Below are 20,825 nucleotides of genomic sequence, written 5' to 3' on the forward strand. Positions count from 1 at the left end.
CGCCGTCGTCAGGTAAAAACTCTGCACTGCATTTGATTTAAAATCTGCCATCGCTATTGGCTAAGAGGTACACTATGATGTTAGCTTGTACATTATGATGTCACAATGTCATTGTGAGCCTGTGTGCATATTTGTTGGCAGCTCTGCCCTCTCAATCTGCCAGGCAACTGCATTTGTTGCATTTTTTCAAACAGGAAGTTGGAGTGGAGTAAGACTCTGGTAGGGAGTGACTTGCTCTTTAAGGAGTGGGTTGCTGCCAGCAGGAACTCGGAATAAAGATACGAAACAGGAAGAACAAGTTAGAGTCATTAAAATACATTTAAAAAATCAACAAAATGTGTATTCTATAGGTGTGGCAGCTTTAATTTTGCTGTGGCTGTGCGACACGATCAATTAGTTTAGACTTTTATTTTGACAAACGTAGCAGGGAAACATATTTTGATGCCATTCTGATTGGTTAGTAAGAAGCTACAGTAACCCCCATGAAGGCATTTCAGCCACGTAACATGATTGCTGCAATGTCAATGTGTGTGTGCCTCTTATCCAGAAGCAATAGCTGATTAAAATTCAATGTAGTGAAATTTTAACCTGAAGAGGGAGCAATGATAACATTTTTGGGCTGATTTTTATTTTATTTTTAAAAAGATGTTTTAAAGTCCCAAAATAAAGACTACACACATCTACAGCACCATTAGGTACTCATTTTTATTTTATCAGCAAAAAATAAAGGCTGATCTGCGGATGACTCGCTCTTCAATTTTCATGTTGCGCAATTAAATTAATGTTAGGGCAGACTCTCTTTTTCAAATAATAAACACAAGTCGTTATATTTCATATGCAAGCATTTAATCCATAGCCTGGCAAGCCAGACTAAATACTATATAAATAAATATCAACTTTGCAAAGCAAGAATTTGGTCTAGTTCGCTAGACCATTTCATCCAATCATAAAAAGGCTGACACTTGTGGTACTGACATGCTCCACCAGAGGGCAGCAGATACGTTTAACAGTAGGTTTTAGAAGCACATGTTTAAAGGTAAAGCTAGTAGAAACGTAAAAGTAGGCTCATTAAATATACATTTAGTGCTATAGAGTTAAATAAGGACACAGCGTACTTCTATAATTTGTTTTAACTTTGGCTTTATTGTTAAACCAGGAACCTCCATGTGTCTAAAGCTGGCTGTTTCTTTCTGAATGTGAACATGGTCTTTAAAGGCACAAAATCTAATGAAACAAATAATCTTGGTGAACATTTGTAGACGGATTCCCCACAAGAGCCAAAATAAGAGTAACGAAACTCGTAGTTTTGCTTAAATATTGTCCCGTTTCAGCTGTTTCAGCAGCTTTACATGCAGCAAGTGTTGTAAAGAAATCTGAAACCTGCAATAGTCGTTCCTCACAACGACTTAATGGCTTTACAAATGGAGCAGTACTTCCCCTGTGAATGTTGAGATGAACCCCAACTGACTTGATGTGGAAGACTCCTGCCCACAGGTGGTCCAGTTCAGGCCAGTGGTGGTCTGACACACAGGTATGGTCCTCTGAGTCCAGACCCGGTTTCTCCAACATCACTAATCAGGTCTAGGCATCTTGTGGTTCTTTCAACTGTTACGTTATAGAGAGAACAGAGTATATTCCATGTATTGAGTATATATGCATAGAATACACATGGTGTGTGCTGTAGATTAGACCTGATAACCCATAGGACACGTTATAAAAAACACCCCCAAACACACATGGCTAACCAAAAGTACAACATATTTTATGTTACATCCTTCAAACTCAAACAAAATACACACAATTTACAGTCAAAATGAGTAAAACAGTAGGACCAGAGACCATCCTCGTCTCCATCAGGCTGTAAAAGTCTGTTTCATCAGAAACATCAGCAGCAAAGCCCTGAGAGGAGCTGAATCACCCGGTCAGCAGGCACCCTGATAAAAAGGGATACATGAAAACGACTCCATTTCCCATCATCACTTGCTCTCTGACGTTTCCCAGCTGTGCGGAGGTTTAAGGTGCTTCCAGTCGGCTTCGCTCTCACAGCGCCGGACTCTGCTGAAAAACGTCCGAATGAAAACTTTGGCTTCGGCTTTAACTGCAGAACCAGAGAAGAGGGTTAAGGTGATGCCAGAGGGGTGTTTTACCTAATTATGACATCCAGGTTACCTTGGTCCTTTCCCAGACTACAACGCTCTGCTAGAAGGTGGGACAGGTGGCGAGCAAAGGACTTAAACAGCTCCTGCAAAACAACAAACGATTAGAGTCACATTCTCACTCCAAGGCTTTTCCGGTCCACTCTTTCCTCACCTTAGTGGCAAACTTCCCCCGAGTGTAGAACGGGCCCAGATAACGGACCACGATATCAGCCGCTTCCTTCAGCGTCACCGTTTTCAGAGGCTCACTGACCGGCTGCAGGGACTTCTCCTGCACGTTGGGGTTAAAGGTCAATTTCTGTTTGTTTCCCTCAGCTGGCCGGCTGCGCTTGGCCGCGGGAGACGACTCCTCTGCTTTTATATCATCAGTGACCTGGAAGCATAAAACGTCATCACTGGATATAGAGATCACGTTTAAAGACCAAGTTCACTTCTTTTCCCAACACATCTGCAGTGGTCTCTCTCTGCCTTGTGATTTGAGCTCAGGGGAGAGGGAAAAAAAAAAAGCTCTGGCGCTTCTGTTTAAGAAACTAGAAGGGAGCCAGAGAGAAGGGGAGCAGAATCTGGAGTCTTATTTCCTGATGTCCAGACACCTTGTCTCCGAATGGATAACAGCAACACGACTCTACCACTGACGCCGTTTGCTTTTCAACGTTAATGTTTCATCTCCCCAAATAACACAAGCCTGAAGAGCTCTGCTGTGTGGTAGATTTGCTAATGCTAACGTTAGCATCTGCTAGCTTGCTCTCTCCTGGATGCTAAGCCAACAGCCTTGCAAGTCGCAAGCCAATTTGGACGAGTCCATGAATGTTAATTTACGGTGTGACGTGGATCTGAGGAGCTTTTCTAACCTGAGCGTTTCCTCACCTATCAGCAGGAAATCGGTGTAGAAGACCATTTTCATGTTTAGCCTGCATGCGAAGCTCAAGACAGGGTATCTGCAGGTTTATGGGTGCCGAATTTAAGACTTTTTAAGACCTTTTTTAAGGCCACTTTGACCAAATTTAAGCTATTTTTAAAAATATATTTAAGCTATCATTTCCAGCTATTGCCTGGAACCGGTGCTAACCACGTCGCAAGCGTGGGATCAGCCATCCAGTTACCATTAAACATCCCCATGGTGCAAGCTCCCACTAGCTTAATCAGCTAATGTGCTTATCTAAAAACAGCCCCCTTTCACAACCACCTGAATGTGTACGGTTCCGCTTACGCCAACATCACACACAAAAAACGCTAAACACCAACTAGAAATTCACGAAATTTTTAAAGAAATGAAATAATCGTGTTTATTGGGTCTTTGGTAATTTAAGACCTTTGGAAACTGGATTTAAGGATTATTTGTCATTTTTAAGGATTTTTAAGGCCTTAAATTTGGAAAAGCAAATTTAAGACTTTCTAAGGACCCGCGGATACCCTGCAAGAGTGCCTGATCACATTTAAAAAATAAGTAAAAGCTGTTTCTTTGTGAACCTGCTCTTTAACACCTAAAAAAGTGTGTACCTGTTGGATTAAAGGCGAGTCAGAAAGGTCTTTTTCTTCTTCTGCTGGGCGGTTGGGTCTAAGAGGGAGGAAAAAGTTTTGTTAGGATTCATAAAAAAAACCTTCAAACGAGTTTGGACTAAACCTGGTGAATTACTCTGTAATGAGAGCTGGCTCTGGCTGAACTGTATCCTGAGCCAGCTCTTCCTCCTCCTCCTCCTCATCATCAGATACAACTATAACATCAATTTTAGGCTCCAGCAGGATCACATCCTCCGTCTCTGATGTCACAGGGCTGCCCTCGTGCACCTCCTCCTCCTCCTCCATCGTTTGTCCCGCATCACAAACGTGAGTCTGAGGTAACGCATCACCTCCCACCTCCCTGGCTGGTTTTGTGGTGAAGTACTGGGAAATGTTGCGTGAACTCTTGGCAGCTTCCACCAGCTTCTGCTGCTTCTTGCTCCTGGCTCTGGTGGGACTGTGGAGTGAGACATGGGTGGCAGAAGCTGTGGCTCTGATGGTTGATGAAGCAGCTGATGAGTTGATTCTCTCCCTGATATCCCGGACGTCTGATTTCCCAGACTGATTGATGGAAAATCCACAGTTTTCCGTCTGTGTGTGGGGAGCGCAGGAGCCTCTCTGTCCTGCTCCAACTCTTTTTCTTTTCATCTGTGGGAACAACAAATAAAACACGACTCACTTAGTTTGTCCTTTTTCTCCCATTTAAAGGGACATTTCAGCTTTTCTAGGTGTGTTTCAGTGTATAGAGCTCCGGGAGTTGAGTCAATTCTCCCAGCATGCAACAGTTCAAATCGAAGCTGCGCCATCTTGGCAGGCAGAAGGCCGCAGCTGGGCTATTTGTTATTGTCAGAAAACTCAAACGGGAAATATGGTAGATTCCTGTTGTGCCCCAGGATGCAGAACAGACACGGACGCCGCAAACGTTGGATTATCGCAATGAAACGCGCTAGTGACCGGGCTAAAATGAAACTGTGGGATCCAGAGAGTAAAGGTTTTCGCTTACGCAGCGACCACTTCATATCAGGTACTTATACCACGGTTTCCTCAACTGTGTATGGTATTTATTTTAAATGCTTTTATTACAATTCTTAGTGGGCTTCCTAACTTTATTTTGACGTGGCTTTTTCTGTCTTATTACTCATAGCAACAAGTAAACATCACTTAAAACGTTTCCTCGTGAGTTCTGCGTGCTGCCGTTTACGTGTCTTATGATCACAGCAATTAACGGCTAAGTTGTATTTAATTTTGAAGCAATGGTTGATCAATTGTCAGATCACACATAAAAAGCACTTTGGATTGCCATTATCTGTCTCACCGAGACAGATCTCAGACAGATCCTGAGACGCTCCAGCCTGACATATTTATTTTATTCACGGAAACAAATCAGACTAGTGATTTCTCTTGGTGTTCAGTTTATACATTCAAACAGCACAGCACTCTATTTAAACTTCTTACATGTAAATCTGTTATTTGTCCATCCATCCATCCATTTTCATCCGCTTATCCGGAGTCGGGTTGCGGGGGCAGTAGCCTAAGGCGAGAGGCCCAGACTTCCCTCTCACCAGCCACTTGGGTCAGCTCTTCCGGGTAAATCCCAAGGCGTTCCCTGGCCAGGTCCGGTAAGAAGTCCGCTCCGACAGCTTCTGGCGTTTTTAAAGAGTATCCCAGGGGCACGGTAAGGGTCGGAGAGGTTTAGTCTATTTAATTTCTGACTATATAAAACGATTTCTTCGGTTTTAAAGTGTGAAGTAAACTCCGACGGAGTAAAATCCAAGCCGATCCCGTTCAATTTGTTTACATCTGTTGCCTGCCAACATGGCGTCGACTCTCTGAGAGTCACGTGACGTCCGGAGCTCTATAAGGTATAATTATTACTGTACACCCAGAAAATATTCCCAGCACTGTCTCCTTGTCAAAAATTTTTTCATTTAGTGAAATGGGTTTAATTCATGTTTTACATCCCATAATAACAAACAGAAGGTGACTTTGTGATTTAAAATAAACATGTACTTAAGTTTCCACGCACCACTGAGCTCAGGTGTTTCTACAGCTTGATTTCAGGAAGTAGAAGTTAGAGACGAGCACAAAACTGCAGGATTTGGAGTTTTACTCCTGAAGTATGGACATCTCGTCTCTGATTGGCTAATAGCTTTGTAACATTTATGCTTTATGTCCACAAATAACCAAAGCCTGAAAGAGTTCTGTCATGTTGTGGAGTTGCTAATGCTAACAGTTAGCTTTCATTAGCTAAGTTGTGCTCTCGTCTCTTCCGGACGCCACATCAACGACCACCGTTTCCCGACACGAGCCAAGATGGGTGAGTCCATGAATGCTGCATGCCGACAGCGTGACGTAGATCTGCGTGGCTTTTTCCGACCCGAGCGTTTCCCTTTTCAGCTAATGCAGGAAATAAAGGTAGAAGACTTGTTTCACGTTCATCCTGCACCGATCATGTTTAAAAAAAGAACAAGTATTACATAATTCTCTGTGAACTTCAGCTTTAAAAGATACACAACAGCCTCCCTGGAGTTTCCTAAAAAGGCACCACGAGGACTCTCAGACCATGAGAAACCAACTATTCTGGTCTGATGAAACAATGATTTAACATTTTTACCTGAATAACTTGTATCGTATCAGTAAAGCACGGTGGTGGCAGCATCATGATGAAGAATAGTCGGCAGCTGCAGCAATGTGCAGAGACATCTGAATGATAACCTGCTCCTCGAGGCTGGATGTCAGACTGGGATGAATGGTTCATTTTCTAAGCCCAAGCCATCTCAGGGTGGCATCAACACACTTTACTAGCAGTTAGCACATCAACCCTGTATCCACGCATAGCAATCTACCCTGCGTAAAACCATCATTATAAGTTTTGAACAGAAACACGTGGTACTGGGGAGCTTACAGAGTAGATCTGTGAGGCAGACGTGAAGCCCTCAAACTCCTCAGGATATAAACACGAAGACTCCGCCTCTTCTTTGAGCTTTTTCTCATCTCTCGACTCCACCGTGCTGCCTTGTCCTTCTGCTCCTCCAGCTGAATCCGGTGATGCTTTATTAATCTCTGAAATCTTCAAAACACAAACCAGTCCCTCAAACACGTCAAGTTTTATTGTGGTTTTAACCGTGACAGAAACATTTCCAGCTACCTTCTTTAAGACCGAAGCTTTGTACAGGTTGGAAGATTTGCTGTTCCTGAAGATCTCGTGCTCCGTTTCTACGGCCAGCGTCAGGCGTTTGCAGCTGGGAGATGGAGGAGGGGTGGGAGAAGGAGTCACCGAGAGGAGAGGAGAGGGGGCCGTCAGGCTGAAACAGGATGGCTGAAGGGTTTCTCACCTGAAAGCCTCTGCTGCTCCCCGCTGGCCTCGCAGGGCGTCCTGCAGGAGGTGCAGGCAGTGCTCTCGGGTCTGAAATGTGAGTAAAACAAGCCCCTTACGACAAGTTGGAATATCGTGGAGTTCAATTTTTGCACTTTTTCTGCACAAAACCTCACGTTTAAAACAAATGGTCTGTTTTCGTTGTGGTTAATGATCAGAAAGTTTTCCGTTCTCATCTCATGACAAACAGGAGGTCTCGTACCTTCACGGTAAGCCTGGGGATCCTCTGGCTGCTGGCCTCTCTGAGCGGACATTCCACATCTGCACAGCAGGATACTCGTCAGACCTCCTTAAAAAGCATCATGACTCACCCTTTCATCCAGTGACTGCATGAATACCTGGTAGGATGAACTCTTCCGTTTGACCACCAGCACCCTAAAGCAACAGACTCACATTTATTCATTTATTTACACCGCTCTGTCAAAATTAGTGACAGAAAACAGACATCTTCAACGATTCCCACCATCCAGATGTTGTTTTAATCGGTTTCTGTCCTCAGTGATGTTGTTTTTTTGTTTTGTTTTACATTTAGCTTGAAACCTTTTGGCCTGCCTCCACCTGGAGCCTCTGAGGAACTGTTTAACTGAAATGTTGTGCCAGTTTCTGACAACACGTGGGAATAATTTAACAAGAAAAAAAAAAGAGCACAGAACACACAGGAGGGCCCCACGGAGCCCCAGCTGCTAACAGCTGGAATACAGATGTGCAGAAGGCTGATCTGATGAAGCCGTTTTGACAAAACAGATTTAAAGCAGAAATGTGGAGTTTTTTCCTCGGATGGCACCATCTAGAGGTGGAAACATGAATTGCACTTTAAGCTCCTATCCCTACTTTTGTGATTACAGCTGTGCACGCCTCTCGTCATGAACGCACACCTCTAGCCGGCCAATAAGCTAATAAGCATTTTAAAGAAAGTCTAGCAGCGTCTGCAAAGTGCAAACACACATGCCCACTTTAAGCGGATGGTAAACGCTATCGGCTGATGCTTAACTCAGTGTAAACTGCATGGGGCTCTACAGGACAGGCTTAGCAGTAAAGTACAGATCAAGACTGTCACTTTATCAGATTTCTAAATAATCATCATAATTCCTGAAAGAGGGAAAGCTCCAGATTTCTGCTTTAATCTAACTCATTCATAATAATCTAGCCCGGCAAGCCAGCTCAACGCTCCATTGACAGCTCTCGGTCGGGGGGGCGGGTTCTACCGTTGTCTTTCAAACGATCTCCACGTGCTACGGGACAATGAACAATGTGACGTACTCACTGCAACGGATGTCAGTCAACGAGACGGTCCGCTGTTGAAGGCAAAATACATCCTTTTTTCTAAAAAAATAAAACCTTCAATATAAAACCAAAGTCTAAATATTCAAACATTGATGTAAAAGCCGTTTCAAATGAGCTGTCGGCATTTTGTTCCACTCTGTTGCTTCATCCCATCAACCAGACCAATAGAGGGCCCTCAAAGCGGATAAAGCGCTGTGATTGGTTCACAAAACAGATAAGAGCGCTATGATTGCCCCCCCCCCCCCATTATGGACCAATCACAGCTCTCTATGGGTTTGAAACTCCTCTAGAGAGCTGTGATTGGCCAGCCAGAATGTTGCTAGGGGCTGCAGAGGTTCCGATGGAGCGTATATACCAAACTTTGCAAAGCAAGAATTAGGTCTAGTTCATTAGGCTAATAATAATAATCTTCATTTAGATGAAAATGACAGAAGACGAGTCCGTTCCTTTGCACCACCTTCCGCATGTTCATCTGCTTCTTAAAGAGATCAGAAAACTCCTTTTTCCTCTTCTTGACTTCGTCATCACCACTTCCTCCTTCCCCTTCATCGTGCCTGCAGTGATAACCCACAACATCACACAGAGTCGATACCATCAGTGTGAGGATCAAATGTGTCCACAATGACCCGTCCTGCCTTTCAAAGCCATATCCCGTCTTCCCTCCTTCGTACAAGTCCGGCTGGAACCCGAACGGCCCTTTGGGCTTGTTGATCTGAGCGGCTTTGGCCTGGGCGCCGAGCGCGGCCGCCCTATCTCGCTGGGCTCGGACGGCTTTGGGGTCACGGCAAAAGTCGCAGGCACCCGCGCAGTTTGGCGTCTTGTCCCCGAAAAAGGTGGAGATGGTGGCATGGCGACACCTGATGGGAGGAGAGATTACCAACACCTGAAACAAGCTCTGGGATTAAAAAAGTGATTATTTGGACATCTTAAAGGTTAGAGTGAACTAGCGGAACACAAAACTCAGACTGTGATTGCAACGACTCACACGACGACTCGCTCAACCATCAGTCAAAACACCAGTCAGTCAGGTAAGTCCAACTTCCCGTGACCCGTTTAAACTCCGATAGATGTTTCTATGTTGACATTCACCTGAGCCAAAAAGAGGTGGGTTTACTCACCGATTTCTCCAGTCCCGCTGTTGGTAACTGGGGTAAAATTGGCAATGGGGTAAAAATTACTTAGTTTCTTTCCGGAGTATTTCTCTTACCCGATGGCACCATCTAGTGGCTGACAAGCACATCACACCAATTTTCTCTAGGACTCTTTTTTTAAGATGGCGACTTCACGTTTCTAGTTTATAAATGTATTTTTGTGGCTGATAAACAGAGTTAAGCACGTTGTTTTACAAGTATTACTCTCATGTCATGCTGTGTTTTCACATATTTATATTTTAAAGTCTTACTTGTCTGTGAAAAGTTCAACTCTGCATCAGCCGATGCACTTCCTTAAATTTGAAGAATCTAAGCGGTAGTTTAACGCTATTGGTTTGTTCTGGTCGGTTCTCAGTTTCCTACTGGACGGAGCTTTCTACCTGAACCAATCCTCATGTTACCCTCTGATCTCTATTAAGGTAGCGAGAATCGGGTTGCAAATGACCACAGTCACCAATTCTTGTCATGTGTCTTGCCCATGTATGTCTGATCTCTGAATTGTGTGTACTGAAACTCTAATTTTCCTCTGGGATTAATAAAGTATTGATTGATTGATTGAGCTGTGTGGGGCAGGAGGCATGCTTAGACGTATTACCTACATTATATCGCAGTACATGATGAGACAATCACTTTTACGGATTTCTGAAAAACCATCCATAATTTCTGAAAGGGGAAAACTCCAGAAAGCTACTTTAAGTAAAAGATTGGGTATCCAAGACATTTCTGATTTAAGTAAAACGTTTTAAAAGTATTCATTTTACTTGCACAGTAAAAGTATTTAGATATTTAAATGTGTGAGCATGTGTGTGTAGAAGTGTGTCAGAAAAAGGGGGGAGGGGGTCAAATGCAAATTAAAGTACTAATATCTTTGGACTAGGGAGGGCGCTGCTGGTCTCCATCAGATCGGGGGTGGGGGTCAGACAAAACACAAACTGAAGTACTTTTACTTTCGAGAAAAACTAGGAGTAGAAAGTAAAATGTAGGCCCCAAGAAAATTACTTAAGTACAGATACATATAGAAGAATACACTAAAGTAACTATATAGCGCCTTGGGCACCAAGTAGAGGGTTGTGGGAGGCGCTTTATAAATGAAGCCTTGATTGATGTAATTTACTAATACTAATATGTTAGTGGAGTTGTCGTGCCGAGACCAACAGTCAGCACGTTAATCCTGAATAAACATGCTATGACCTATTTTTGTTTTGGGACGTAAAACTGAACAAAAACCACAACATGGTTGCCATTTTCCCCCTGCAGCCACTCAGACCACCAAGTTCATCCCTGATCTATAACCTGTTGTGTAACCATCACACGCCGTCAGGGTCGGTGGTTCTGTTATGAAATAAAAACCAGATTGTCTTTGGAAAATAAAAATCAAAGAATCGTTCCATTCAGCTAGAAATGCCAACACGAGGAATCAATTACAGAAAATCAGATCCACACTTGGAAAGACTGTTAGATACTTTTGTCTTCTATATTTCACTATTCTTAAAAATTAACTTGTTTCCTAATGAAAACTCCCCTTTAAGTCTGATTTTATCAGTTTTTTCCATATGAAAAAGTCAGAGGCAGCGTTATGTAACGTTCACACGTTCCCACGAGCGTAGAGCCGGACTGGGAGGCGGTCATATCGACAACATCCTAACTATCACGCTCAAACGCCGCCACTTTCTTCTGTGTGAAACAGAGAAGCCTCGGAGGAGGAGGAGGAGGAGGTGGTGGAAAACACTGAAGCAAGAGTCACTCCCAAACAGGACAGACATAAAGAAACCAGCTTCAGAGGGAGGAAGACAAACGCAGTGTTTGTTCTGCTCCACCATCATCAGTCTAGAAAACTCATCTTTAATCTCAACCTGTGTGATAATCTGCATCCCGTAATCTCTTCTGGATGACAAACTCAACAGGATTTCCTAATCTGGACTAGACTTGGTGAAATCTCTCACAGGTGAGTGACATTTAGTGTTTGAGTGCAAACAGCCAGAAAGGCACCACGGCTACAGCTGGGGAGGAATCAGAACATCGTGTTTTTTTTTTTGTTGTTCATAAAAAAATTTTAAAAGTGCAAAAAAATCAACTAAAAATCCACCCAAAATGGGAAAAGTAGCAGAAACATCTGGAAAGTGTTGGAAACTTCTTGCTTTTTAGGAATTTGTTGCATTTCTTCTTTTAAACTAGAATACATTTTTCACGGTCACATGCAAAACTTCCATAATAAAATGTTGTGGATAATCTGTAATCTTTAGTAGAGCTGGATTAGCTCCATGATGTGCATTTGTCAATAAATGTGACATAATTTTAACTCTTTAAGGGTCACAAGAAAACAAGAGCTTTCGCATTATTTCGGGCAATTTGGGTTGTAATGTAACAATAATATTAAGGTAATGATGTAAATTATTAATGATTAACCTTTACTTAGCATAGCTCCGTGGTTTTAGGATGTTTGAAGGTTGTTGTTAGAGTTAGGTGGATGCATGTGTACTAAAACGAAACACTGTTAAAGAAGTAAAGCGTTTGAATTCCTCTCTCGTACTTGATTAAATTATCTGTGCTCCAAAGCGGAGGAACAATCCTGACGACCTCCAGAAGTCAATCAGAATGAAGATTAGGGGTGAAGCCGTGTTAAACCACTCATGTGAGTCTCAGATTCCAGCGATAATCCTGCTTTTGATGACATTTTGGTGCCTCGTGTTGTTTTGGGCGAGGTCCAGGACTTCAGGCTGGTGGGTAACGTGACTCACTGGCAGCTAATTAAAGCTAAAACCGGTTTCAGCTCACCGTTTGTAGATGGCTCTTTGAACAGCCTCACTTTGGAGAAAGAGAAATTAGTTCTCACCTGATTGACAAGCTAGCAGCTAGCATGAGTGATTGACCATCTTAAAACAAGTTTTAGCTAAGAAAAGTCAGCAGTGAAAGCATTCCACGCAGCTGGTCCTGCAAGATTATAAAATGGACGGAGAATCGCAAAACCACGCGTGATTTCAGGAGTTCCCGCGATGAAAGATAAATGACCCGCGCTTGTAGAGCGCTTTTCAGAGTCAGAGGACTCCAAAGCAAAGGCCCACGAGCCTCCTCTTTCTGGGCCCTGAACTGGACCTTTCAGTTGGACCGTTCACCGAGTTAGAATGTTCTAGGAGGACCACTACATGACTTGTATCACTGGTTCGGTCATCTCGCTGAACTTCTTCAAACAGCACCGCATAAAAACTAGACTTGAAGCGCCAGAAACACGTCCCTACGCTTCTGGTGAATGGTAAATGGCCTCCTAGAGTTCTACAACCCCCAAAGGCACCTTACAACACTACCTGTCAGTCATCCATGCACACACACACACACACACACACACACACACACACACACACACACACACACACACACACACACACACACACACACACACACACACACACACACACACACACACACACACACACACACACACACACACACACAGGTGGTAGTGAGCTAAAAGGTAGCCACAGCTTCTCTGGGGCTCACCGACAGAAGCGAGGCTGCTGAGCACTGGTGCCACCATTCTCTCCGACCGCCACCATCAGGTAAGGCGGGGTAAATGTCTGCCCAAGGACACGACTGACAGATGGGGTTTGAACTTGCAACCCCCGGTTCTGAGGCAAGCACTTAACTCCTCTGCCTTTGGCGGCTAACTGCTGTGTACCATCGCTTCACGCATCCGGTGGAGCAGCTTATTTAGAACCTGGTGGAACAGAGTCGAGCCACGCCAAGTAGACTGGACTTGTTTATGTATTTAGCAGACGCTTTTGTCCAAAGCGACTTACAAGTGATAATCGGCATGTTGCCCTTGCGGCTAACAACAACAATAACAACAATCAATTTCCAGTCAGTCGTAGGTGGCAGTGATGGAGCATGATGAATCATGGAGAGGAGGGAACAAGGAGTGGACTGTAGAGAGGTGGATGGGTGCAGGGAGGGTGCTAGTTTAGAAGATGCTCTCTGAAGAGCAGGGTCTTCAGGTTTCTTGAAAATTTATAAGGAAGCCCCTGTTCTTGTGGTGCTTGGTAGGTCATTCCACATTTGTGGAACGATGCATGAGAAGAGTCTGGATTGTCCTGAGTGTGGTGTAGGCACTGCTAGCCAACGATCCTGTGATGACCGGAGTGGCCGGGCTGAGACGTAAGCCTTTGCAAGAGGATTCAGGTAGATGGGAGCAGCACCATCTCGGACTTTGTATGCTAGTGTTAGCAATTTGAATTTGATGCGTGCTGCAAGCGGTAGCCAGTGGAGCTCAATGAGCAGAAGGGTGACGTGTGCTCTTTTTGGCTGATTGAAGACCAGACTCGCCGCTGCGTCCTTGACCATTTGAAGAGGTCTCACAGTACAGGCTGGAAGACCAGTTAGAAGGGCATTGCAGTAATCAAGGCGGGAGACGACAGTAGATTGCACCAGGAGCTGGGTGACTTGTTGTGTTAGGTATGGTCTAATCTTTCGTATGTTATACAGCGTAAAGCGGCATGAACGAGCAACAGAGGCAACATGATCTTTAAAGGTCAGGTGTTCATCAATCACAACACCTAGATTTCGAACTGCCTTTGATGGAGCCAGAGATAGGAAGTCAGTTTGGATTGAGATATTGTGCTGCATGGATGGTTTTGCTGGGATGACAAGTAGTTCAGTTTTAGAGGTTGAGTTGGAGATGGTGGGATTTCATCCATTTTGATATGTCAGAGAGGCAGATTGATATTCGTGCAGAGACAGTGTGGTCGTCCGATGGAAATGACATATAGAGCTGGGTGTCGTCTGCATAGCAGTGGTAGGAGAAGCCATGTGATCGAATGATCTCACCCAGAGAAGGTGGGTCCTAGTACAGAGCCCTGGGGGACTCCTGTGGCAAGATGGTGCATGGTAGAGGATTGTCCAAGCCAAGATACACTGAATGGCGGTTCTGTGAGGTACGATTCAAACCAGGCGTGTGCTTTCTCTGTGATGCCCATGCTAGAGAGTGTGGACAAAAGGAAGTAGTGATTGACAGTGTCGAATGCAGCCAATAAGTCGAGCGGGATAAGCACTGAGGATTTGGCAGTCGCTCTAGCTTCTTTTAAGGATTCTGTCACTGCTAACAGAGCAGTTTCAGTGGAGTGGCCCTTTTTGAACCCAGACTGGTAAGGGTCAAGCAGACAGTTTTGTGAGAGGTATTCTGTGATCTGCTTGAAAGCCACCCTTTCAATGATTTTGAACAGCAAAGGGAGGAGAGAAATAGGTCGGTGGTTCTCCACATGATTTGGAGGAAGAGATGGGTTTTTTAGCAGCGGTTTAACCTGAGCATGCTTGAGAAAGGTGGGAAATGTACCGGATGTCAGTGAAGCGTTGATCACATGTGTGACTGCTGCGGCTACTGTAGGAGCCATAGCTTGGAGCAGCTTAGTCGGAATGGGGTCGAGTGGGCATGTAGTAGGGCGGCTGCACGTGAGAAGCTTGGACACACAGTTCTCAGTGAGAGGGGAAAAAGAGGAAAATGAAGCAGTAGGGCTTGAGATGGTTGGGCTAGAAGGAGTTTGTGGTAGCGAATGTTCAGGAGTAGCCAGTTGAGAAAACTGTTTGCTTATAGCTGCCATTTGTCAGTGAAGAATGAGGCAAAGGTGTCAGCTGATAGATTGTTGGTAGGAGGTAGAGATGGAGGGTTGAGCAGAGTTTTGAATGTCGAAAATAGTTTCTGAGAGTCAGTGGAGCTGAGAAATTTGGTCAGTGTAGAAAGCTTTCTTTGCATCAGTGATGCTGGCAGAGAATGAGGACAGTAATTCATGAAATTTCAATAGATCACCAGGATCTTTTGTTTTGCGCCATTTCCATTCCGCAGCTCTAAGATTGGTGCGTAGAGACCGGAGCGTATCATTTAGCCAAGGGTGGGACTGAGAGGATCTAGCAGGTCTAGTGGCTAAAGGGCACAAGTTGCTAAGACAAGAGCAGAGTGACTCGGTGGCATCATTCACTTCATAAGCAGAGAATGAGCTGGGAGATGGAAGAGTGGAAGCAACAAGAGAAGAGAAGTGGTTGGGTGCCAGATTGTGGAGGTTGTGGCTGAATGAGGCCATTGGGGAAGAAGCAGTGGACCTCCCTTGTAGAGTTGTGCTGAAATGGATGAAGTAATGATTGGAAAGATGCAGTGGTGTGACAGAGATTGTGTCTATGGCACAGTTTCTGGTGAAAATGAGGTCAAGTGCTTATCCAGCTTCGTGAGTTGGAGGACTTTGTACTAGTTTTAGATCAAATGATGACATTATTGACAGGAAGCCTGATGAGCTGGGATTGTCCAGGTGAATATTCATGTCTCCAAGGACCATTGTGGGACAGTCGTGCTCAGGAATGGACTTGAAACATTTTAACTGGTCCCACTTTAGCTCACCTGTTTTAATTGGAATTATCTTTATTTCTTCAAACAACACCTAAGATATTTAATAACTTTTAATAGAAACTCAATTGGATCGAAGAGCTTGGTCTACTGTGACTAGCCATTAGCTCATCTATCTAATCAAAACTATGTTGTTTCTCAGAGCTGAGGTTGTTCAAAGATAACAAGTGAGACTGTCTTTGATCAGGATCTTTCTACAGAAACCCAATTCAGAACACCTGGGCTGTTTCACCGCCACGATTCAGGAGTGTTTGTATTATTCTCCAACAGGTAACTCCCTCAAGTCCAGAAACCTCACAGTGCCACACCCGTCCAGTATCCAATCAGCAGCAAAACATGTGTAACCTGATACACACACACACACACACACACACACACACACACACACACACACACACACACACACACACACACACACACACACACACACACACACACACACACACACACACACACATTTCAGTTAAACGGACCTAACGAAGGTTTAGCCTGGCTGATCGTCTGTATCGTTTCACTGGCGAACACGTTCCCTCCTATAAACCACTCGCTCACTAACAGGCAGTAAAACTCTTGGCGTTCCTTCGGCTCGCCGTCGTCTTCCTACGGGTTGAGAAACAACCAACCGCACCGTAGAAGAACAGCTGGAAGCAATCTGCTTTCACCCAGAGGGTTCGTTTTAATAAGACCGTCACCTAGATGACTTTAACCAGGTTTAACGTGCGTTTATAACGACTCGATTATAACCTTTCCACTTCCTGTCCCCCTCCTCTAGAATGGATGCCAGAGAGGAGACGCTAAGCCTCCTGAGCAAAGTTTGGCTCAAGTTGCAGAGTCTGTCCAGCGCCCACCCGGTGGAGCTGGGAGCCTTCTTCGTCCTCCTCATCTTCATCCGTGAGTCTTCATCACATCTTCCGTTGCTCAAAGGCTGAGCTGTTCGTGAAAATGTTTATTTCCTCTCCAACAGTCACTGTCCTGCTCATGGCGGTTGTGACCTGTGTGACCTGCTGCGGCTGCTGCCGCTGCTGCTGCTGCAAGGCCAAGCAAAGGCGGCGCTGACGTTTAAGCTTGGCACATTTTTAAAACCCAAATCTCAAGAATCCTACTTTTGTGGGAACATAAATCAAACAGGGTGTGCTCTGAAGAGGCCTGGCTGCTCAACAGCAAAGCAAACAGGCAGGTGTGTGTGCAGACAGGCTGCCAAACACACCTGCTGAAGCTGCCAGCTTTTCCAGAGGATCGGCATTCCTCGGAGCATCCCTGCAGCTTACGGCGCTGCGACAGCCTGGGGAGAAGGCGGGGCCTAGCCCAACTGTCTGATATACACCTAGACAGGATATGACATGTAATTCAACAAACTGGAGACCTTCTAAATGCTATAAACACATAGAACGTATGTATTTGTGAGGTAGAATCCCCTTAGAGGGGATGCAAAACCTGGATGAACAAAGAAAAAGGGTGCAAGTCTGCCCTCTGCTGGACATTTGTTGTAAAAATGAAAATAAAAATGAGATTTTACCCGAAACTGGCTGTTACAAAAGTTTGAATGTTGTGTGTAACTAATTTGGCTGAACCAAATCACCCTCTTACCGGTCTTGCTCACAATACAACACCATGGCCTCAAAGTCTGCAATGGCTGCTTTGTCCGTCTCCTTTGCAGAACCTCGTTTTTCCTGCAGGAATGGTAAAGAAAACATCACAAAGTTCTGTAGTAACACAGCTCTGTCCAGCAGCTGGTAGTCCCACCTGACGGCGATGGACTTCCTGGCGGATGAGGAACAGAATTTGCTCTTTGTCTTTAGGGGAGTAGTAAGTTCGACACAAAGAGGGGAGGCCATCCCGGCCCGCGCGTCCAGACTCCTGGTAGTAGCTGGCCAGAGACTTGGCTATGTTCCAGTGAGCTACAAATCTGAAGGAGCAAATTAAGTCATGTGTACATCCAAATCTAAATAATAATGTGAAAAAGCAGAAAGCCAAAAAATCTGTTGTTTTACCTGACGTTAGCTTTATCCACTCCCATCCCAAAGCTGATGGTAGCAACAATAACCAGAACGTTCCCCTGCATCCAGTCATTCTGCACATCGGTACGATCCACTGCCTTCATTCCTGCAAAACCCAGAAAACTTAACACCTGAAACTCGCACGCACACACACACACGCACACACACTTCAACAGTCTTACCTGCGTGATACGATTTGGCTAGCACCCCGAGCTTAGTCAGCTGGTAAGCGACAGTGTCACAGTCGTTTCTGGTTCGACAGTAAACAATCCCACAGCCCTGCTCACAAACATCAGAGACAAACAAAAACACAAGAGTAAAAAAATATCCAAGAGGGTCGGAGCTGGCTGGGATCTTCAGCAGGAAGTCACCGATGCCTTCATCACTTAGAATGGGAACATTTTTAATCCTCAGCGCAGGTTTACTGTACCTCCATAAAAACTGAATTTAGGGAGATTTTAGGGTGAAAATCTGCTAAAGTTTAGTATCGGTACTAATGAAATATTTATTTTTTCTGTTGCTTTTTAAAAATTTGGTAAAATTTTGAGTAAAACTCGGATGTTTTTATATTGATTCACATATTTATGTAACAAATATAAACATTTGGTTATTTTCCTTCTTAGAAAAACACAAAAGTCCCCTAAAACCTACAACTTCATTCAGTTTGTGAATTTTATTCCCATAAATTTCCACCAACACAGAGATAATCAGGATATTATCCATGTTAATTTAAAAACTTTTCTTTCTGGCTGCTATGTGACATTAAAGAAGTTTTAAACATTATCATGCGTGCTCACTGTTTCAGGTGATTCAATGTTTAGGAGTTTTAGGTTGAGAGCATCTCGTATTTAATGCTGCATCCCCTTTAAAAAGGCAGCATTTCTAGAAAACCAACGTCTAGAATGGCTTTGTTCTACCAACCTGTCCATTAGAGCCACTCCCCATGGCCAGAGCCTTCTGGATAAAGCCCTGGAGGTGGACGTAAGCGTTTGGCAGCAGTTCCTTGAAGATCACATCATAATGCAAATTACTACGAAAGACAGGTGTAAGGAAAGACAGAGGCAAGCGCAGCTTCAAGGACTGAACAATGTCTTCTTGGACGTGTTTGGCTGCTGTTGCAGTCAGAGCCAAACAGGGAACTCCTTGTAAGGAGGCCCGCAGGTCTCCCAGTTTCAGATAGTCTGGTCTAAAATCATGGCCCCACTGGGAGACGCAGTGGGCCTCATCCACGGCCAGGTAGGACAGCATACCGCGAGAACACAAGCTCTTGAGGCTGGACTGGAAGGAGGGAGACGCCACCATCTCTGGGGTGACGTAGAGAAGCTTCAGCTTTGGGCTGCTGCTCCCCAGGTCGGCCATGATCAGATGGCGCTCCCGTGCAGGGAGCTTGGAGTTGATGGAACATGCGGGGATGTTACGAGCCTTCAGGTGACTCACTTGGTCCTGAATGAAATAAATAAAATACACAGACAGGGTTGATTCAAGAGTGAGAATGGACACCTACAAAGTGTTACACCTTTTTAACCTCAGACTTCCTTTTAAAAACCGGACGAGTGGTACAGCGGTTGAGCCATCTCAGTTTTTATGATGTCAAAATGATTTCATGAGTACGGAGGTGAATTAAGTTCCTCTTGCTGAAATATGGCCATGCTCTCTACAGCATTAGTGAAGAAGGCTCAAGGTAAGAGCACCCAAGAAAGTCTAGGATCAACGTCTAAAGTTCCTCAAGGTGAGGGATCAAGGCTCCACCAGTGTGGAGATGGTTCAGGACTGCTGAGGACCAGACCTGAATTTTATTGTAAACATGTGGCTTAAAAATGGGTGGGCAAATAAAACCTCACAAATTCTTACAACCTCCAGTCGTTGATTATGTAGAATGGGCTTCTGTCGGTCAGAATTTGGACTAAAAGTTCACTGGCAGCTGACACTGACAAGACTGAGAAAAAAAAAACCATCAGCTCACATCCGAGCCAACAGGCCTTCTATAAACATCTGCTCCCCGAGCCCACTCACGGTCCACTTCCACAGCTCCTTAAATGAATGCAATGCCCTCAAAACATCTAAAGTGATTCTAATTAGGGTTAGGGTTACGTCAGGGTATGGTAAAACAAAACAATAACAAGAGGATCAATGAAGCACAAGCATAGCCGAAGCAATCCTCACCATAGATGTGCAATCACATGTACAAGTTCAGAGATGGAGGAATTTTCAGACAACTAAAAGATCAAACCCATTTATTTATTTTAAAAGCTTATACACTTGACTCAAGACAGTGATTTACAACCAAAACAATCCAATTACAGCTGCAGCATTACGAATGTAATCAACTTAAGGGTTTGCAGCGCCATTACGAATCTGTCATGAGGTGTTTTTGTTGGGGTGGTGGTTCTGAATGAGACTGACCTGGATGAGAGCGATTAGCGGGGATATAACCAGAGTAATGCCTCCAGCTAGCACTGCGGGTAGCTGGTAGCACAGAGACTTCCCCGCTCCCGTGGGCATACACACAAACACATCCCTGTCACCTGCAAACACAAAACTAGATTCAACACTCTTTCAAGCAATCACGGCAACCCTGGTTAAGCAGAGTTCCTTCAACGGTCTGCTCTTTAGATGCTAACAACTTCCATTAGCATAAAAACAGCGAGCAGACTGACATATTCGCGGCTTACCTCTGATGACAGCTTTGACAACATCTTCCTGTAGTTTAGACCTGAAGCTGTCGAAGCCAAAGTGGGATTTTAAAGCTTCTTTTAAACTTTTTGTCATCGCGCGTTTGGGGGGTTCTTCTCATCGTCGCACACCTATTGCGTCATCCAGACCGCCCCGAAAAAATAGGAAGTAGAAGAGCCTTAAAAGTTCAAGAGGTCCTACTCCAAGGCTGTGTCCGAATCCAGAGGAAGGATGCTCGTAAGTGCGCATTTTGAGGTCGATGACGTCAAAGCGCAGCGACGAGTACTGTCCGAATTCCAAGAATCC

General features: G+C 44.5%; 1 protein-coding gene and 1 long non-coding RNA gene across 5 annotated transcripts; one reads left to right on the forward strand and one right to left on the reverse strand.

Annotated features, from left to right (window-relative positions):
* Window positions 1–1,741: 1,741 nt before the first annotated feature.
* Window positions 1,742–20,763, reverse strand: recql5 (RecQ helicase-like 5). 4 transcript variants are annotated; one of them, XM_015940636.3, is made up of 19 exons: window positions 20,519–20,763; window positions 20,250–20,371; window positions 18,768–19,289; window positions 18,029–18,125; window positions 17,841–17,952; window positions 17,593–17,755; window positions 17,437–17,519; window positions 8,952–9,173; window positions 8,774–8,870; window positions 7,371–7,407; window positions 7,235–7,293; window positions 6,992–7,062; window positions 6,805–6,898; window positions 6,562–6,726; window positions 3,793–4,304; window positions 3,657–3,714; window positions 2,311–2,529; window positions 2,170–2,242; window positions 1,742–2,098 (listed from the first exon to the last, which is right to left on the reverse strand). In XM_015940636.3, the coding sequence occupies exons 1-19, from the start codon at window positions 20,613–20,615 to the stop codon at window positions 1,977–1,979; spliced, it is 2,925 nt and encodes a 974-aa protein (XP_015796122.3). In that variant the 5' UTR covers window positions 20,616–20,763; the 3' UTR covers window positions 1,742–1,976. The 4 variants fall into 4 exon arrangements, 3 of the variants coding, with proteins under 3 accessions (XP_015796122.3, XP_015796121.3, XP_054606452.1); XM_015940635.3 differs by having other exon boundaries at window positions 8,774–9,173; XR_008565779.2 differs by lacking the exons at window positions 1,742–2,098; window positions 2,170–2,242; window positions 2,311–2,529; ... (2 more) ...; window positions 8,774–8,870; window positions 8,952–9,173 and having other exon boundaries at window positions 6,557–6,726.
* On the forward strand, window positions 11,274–16,995 carry LOC107372406 (uncharacterized). Its single transcript, XR_001571018.3, has 3 exons — window positions 11,274–11,412; window positions 16,622–16,740; window positions 16,814–16,995. It is a non-coding gene; the product is annotated as an uncharacterized lncRNA (long non-coding RNA).
* Window positions 20,764–20,825: the final 62 nt, after the last annotated feature.

This window comes from Nothobranchius furzeri, chromosome 12 (genome assembly GCF_043380555.1).
Source record: "Nothobranchius furzeri strain GRZ-AD chromosome 12, NfurGRZ-RIMD1, whole genome shotgun sequence".
NCBI lineage: Eukaryota > Metazoa > Chordata > Actinopteri > Cyprinodontiformes > Nothobranchiidae > Nothobranchius > Nothobranchius furzeri.

Coding starts and splice junctions, on each gene's coding strand:
- recql5 (XM_015940635.3), bottom strand. CDS start 20,615: ATGACAAAAAGTTTAAAAGAAGCTTTAAAATCCCACTTTGGCTTCGAC. Junction 7,063..7,234: donor TCCCCAGGCTTACCGTGAAG/GTACGAGACCTC, acceptor CTCACATTTCAG/ACCCGAGAGCACTGCCTGCA. Junction 2,530..3,656: donor ACTCGCCTTTAATCCAACAG/GTACACACTTTT, acceptor TTATGCTTCCAG/GTCACTGATGATATAAAAGC.